General features: G+C 41.6%; 1 protein-coding gene across 1 annotated transcript in view; it reads left to right on the top strand.

Moving 5' to 3' along the window:
• The window catches only part of tango6 (transport and golgi organization 6 homolog (Drosophila)), a 21,503-nt gene that overhangs the window by 12,555 nt on the left and 6,822 nt on the right, over positions 1-2,126 (top strand). Inside the window, exon 16 of the mRNA XM_008412541.2 lies at positions 117-275. Within this exon, the coding sequence (XP_008410763.1) occupies positions 117-275 (159 nt within the window). The remainder of the gene's footprint in view (positions 1-116; positions 276-2,126) is intronic.

Genomic DNA, 2,126 nt, shown 5'->3' on the forward strand with positions numbered 1-2,126 from the left:
TTGACTTCCTCTTAGCTTTAGCTACCTGTTAGCTTCAGCTTTCTGTTAGCTTGCTGTTAGCTACCTGTTAGCTTCCTTTTAGCTCACAATGATAACAGAGTCCGAACTGCTCTCAGGTCTGGCCGTTCTGGCTGATTCCTACCCGGGTCATATCCTGGAGAGGCTCCTCCAGGATTTCCAGCGCGGCCCGTCGCTCCCTTCGTCCAAGCAGGAGCGCTCCCTGGAGACCCGGCTGAAGGTCGGGGAGGTTCTGATGCGGGCCAGCAGAGCGATGGGTGAGCACCAGACAGAGTCCGTGTGGCTCGCTTGTTTCAGTCCATTAATGAGACGTTAGCTGGCTTTACATTAACGTTAGAATTTACTTAATGGATACACACCAATTTAAAAAAATCTGCTGGAGCTCCGCTAGGGTTGCTAGGTAACAGCACAGTTCCCAATGAATGTGACTCGATAATTGAGAGGTTTTTGAAATATTTTTGGTGTCGTTTTCCAAACATCAAAAAAATTAACTTATGGCTGGAAAACAGCTGTTATTGTTTTTAATTTTTTTAAGTGCTTGAGCTGTTTTTAGAGGCAGCAGAGAAGCAAATAGAAGAACAAAAACGTGCAAAATGTTAATTTGGTTCCCTTTAAGGGATGTGAATAGAACTATACTTTACTATAACAAATTTTGCTGCATGATAAATTGTCCCAGAAGTTATTTGAGACAGTTTTCAAATAATATGATGGTGATGGCATAATAATAATAATTATAAAATACATTCTCAGAGATCAATGAACTTTAATTTCTAATCAACATTTAACACTGGAACTGGAAGATATTCTAAATATCCGAAAGAAATAAACAAATCAACAGAAACAACAAATAAAATCAATTATAAAGTCTCTGTAAACAAAATTGTTCTTCAAAAAAAGAGCTTTTGGAGACCAAAGCAACAGACTGAAGACTTCTGTCATCCAGTTTTTGGTAGAAAGAGGGAAAAAAGAAATGATAGATAAAATTATCGAGCTCATTCTAATTATCATGTGATTAATTGACTCAGTGTTTTTCGCATATGGCCGTCTCCAAACGTCCCATAAGATGGACATGGGTGTCTTTTCAGAGCTGGCGGCCATGTTGAAGTTGTTACCCAGTTTGAAGCAGGTTTGCTCCCGCCGCTGGCTGTGGAACCAGCTGTGTTGGTGGGCGACACAAAGCACAGAGTCGCCTGCAGCTGCTTCAGCCAAGCAGCTCCGAGGCGTCCAACTGACCCACGGAAACACAAACACAGCACTGACCTTTCAGTACTGCGTGCATCGATGCCCAAACCCAACCACAAATTCACTTGATAACATTTTCAATGCAGAACTCCAACAGAGGAGTCTGCAAGTTCCTCTGCAGGAACTAGGAACAAACCAGAAACGGAAAACTGGGCTCTGAACGTCCAGTCGGTTAAGAAAACCTTCTGATTAAAAAAAATCACAGCTTGGCCTAAAAGACGCACTTTGGCCGGTTGGGATGTCAAACGCAGCAGCTGCCCGAGAGGCAAACTGAAGCTCCTTCCACCCTCCGTGCAGCGATATAAACACCCTGATTGTCCCAGGAAAGTGGCACGATGGGAATCTGGCACACAGAACCAGAGCTGAGTCAGAAAAATGCATGAATGAGCGAAACACAGCATCTCCTCTGACTGAAGAGAAATTTAAGCTTCTGCTGATGCTTGTGAGATGATTACTGTGCAGGAAAAATGCACGAAAATGCAGGATCAAATGTCGACATGTTTGGTTGAAACGTAGATAAACCAGAAAAAGCCATCAGAAATGTTCAAATCTGACACTTCAGCTCTCATCTTTTAAGCCTTTTATGAATCTGGAACGTAAAAGTCCACATCGTGACAGAGCTTGTTATTCATTTATTTATTCAGTCTGTCAAATAATTTGTAATCCATACTTCAGAATAGGGCTGGATGATAAATCAATAATAATATATATCACAATAGATGTGATATCAATAGATGATGCATAATTAATATTCAGTAATGTAGGCAGAGGAAAGACTGAAGCTGTTCAACTTCTCTGGCCATTCACTCTTTGGTTACCTAGCAACTCACTCACTCTTTGGTTACCTAGCAACTCACTCACTCTTT

This window comes from Poecilia reticulata, linkage group LG6 (assembly GCF_000633615.1).
Source record: "Poecilia reticulata strain Guanapo linkage group LG6, Guppy_female_1.0+MT, whole genome shotgun sequence".
Taxonomy (NCBI): domain Eukaryota; kingdom Metazoa; phylum Chordata; class Actinopteri; order Cyprinodontiformes; family Poeciliidae; genus Poecilia; species Poecilia reticulata.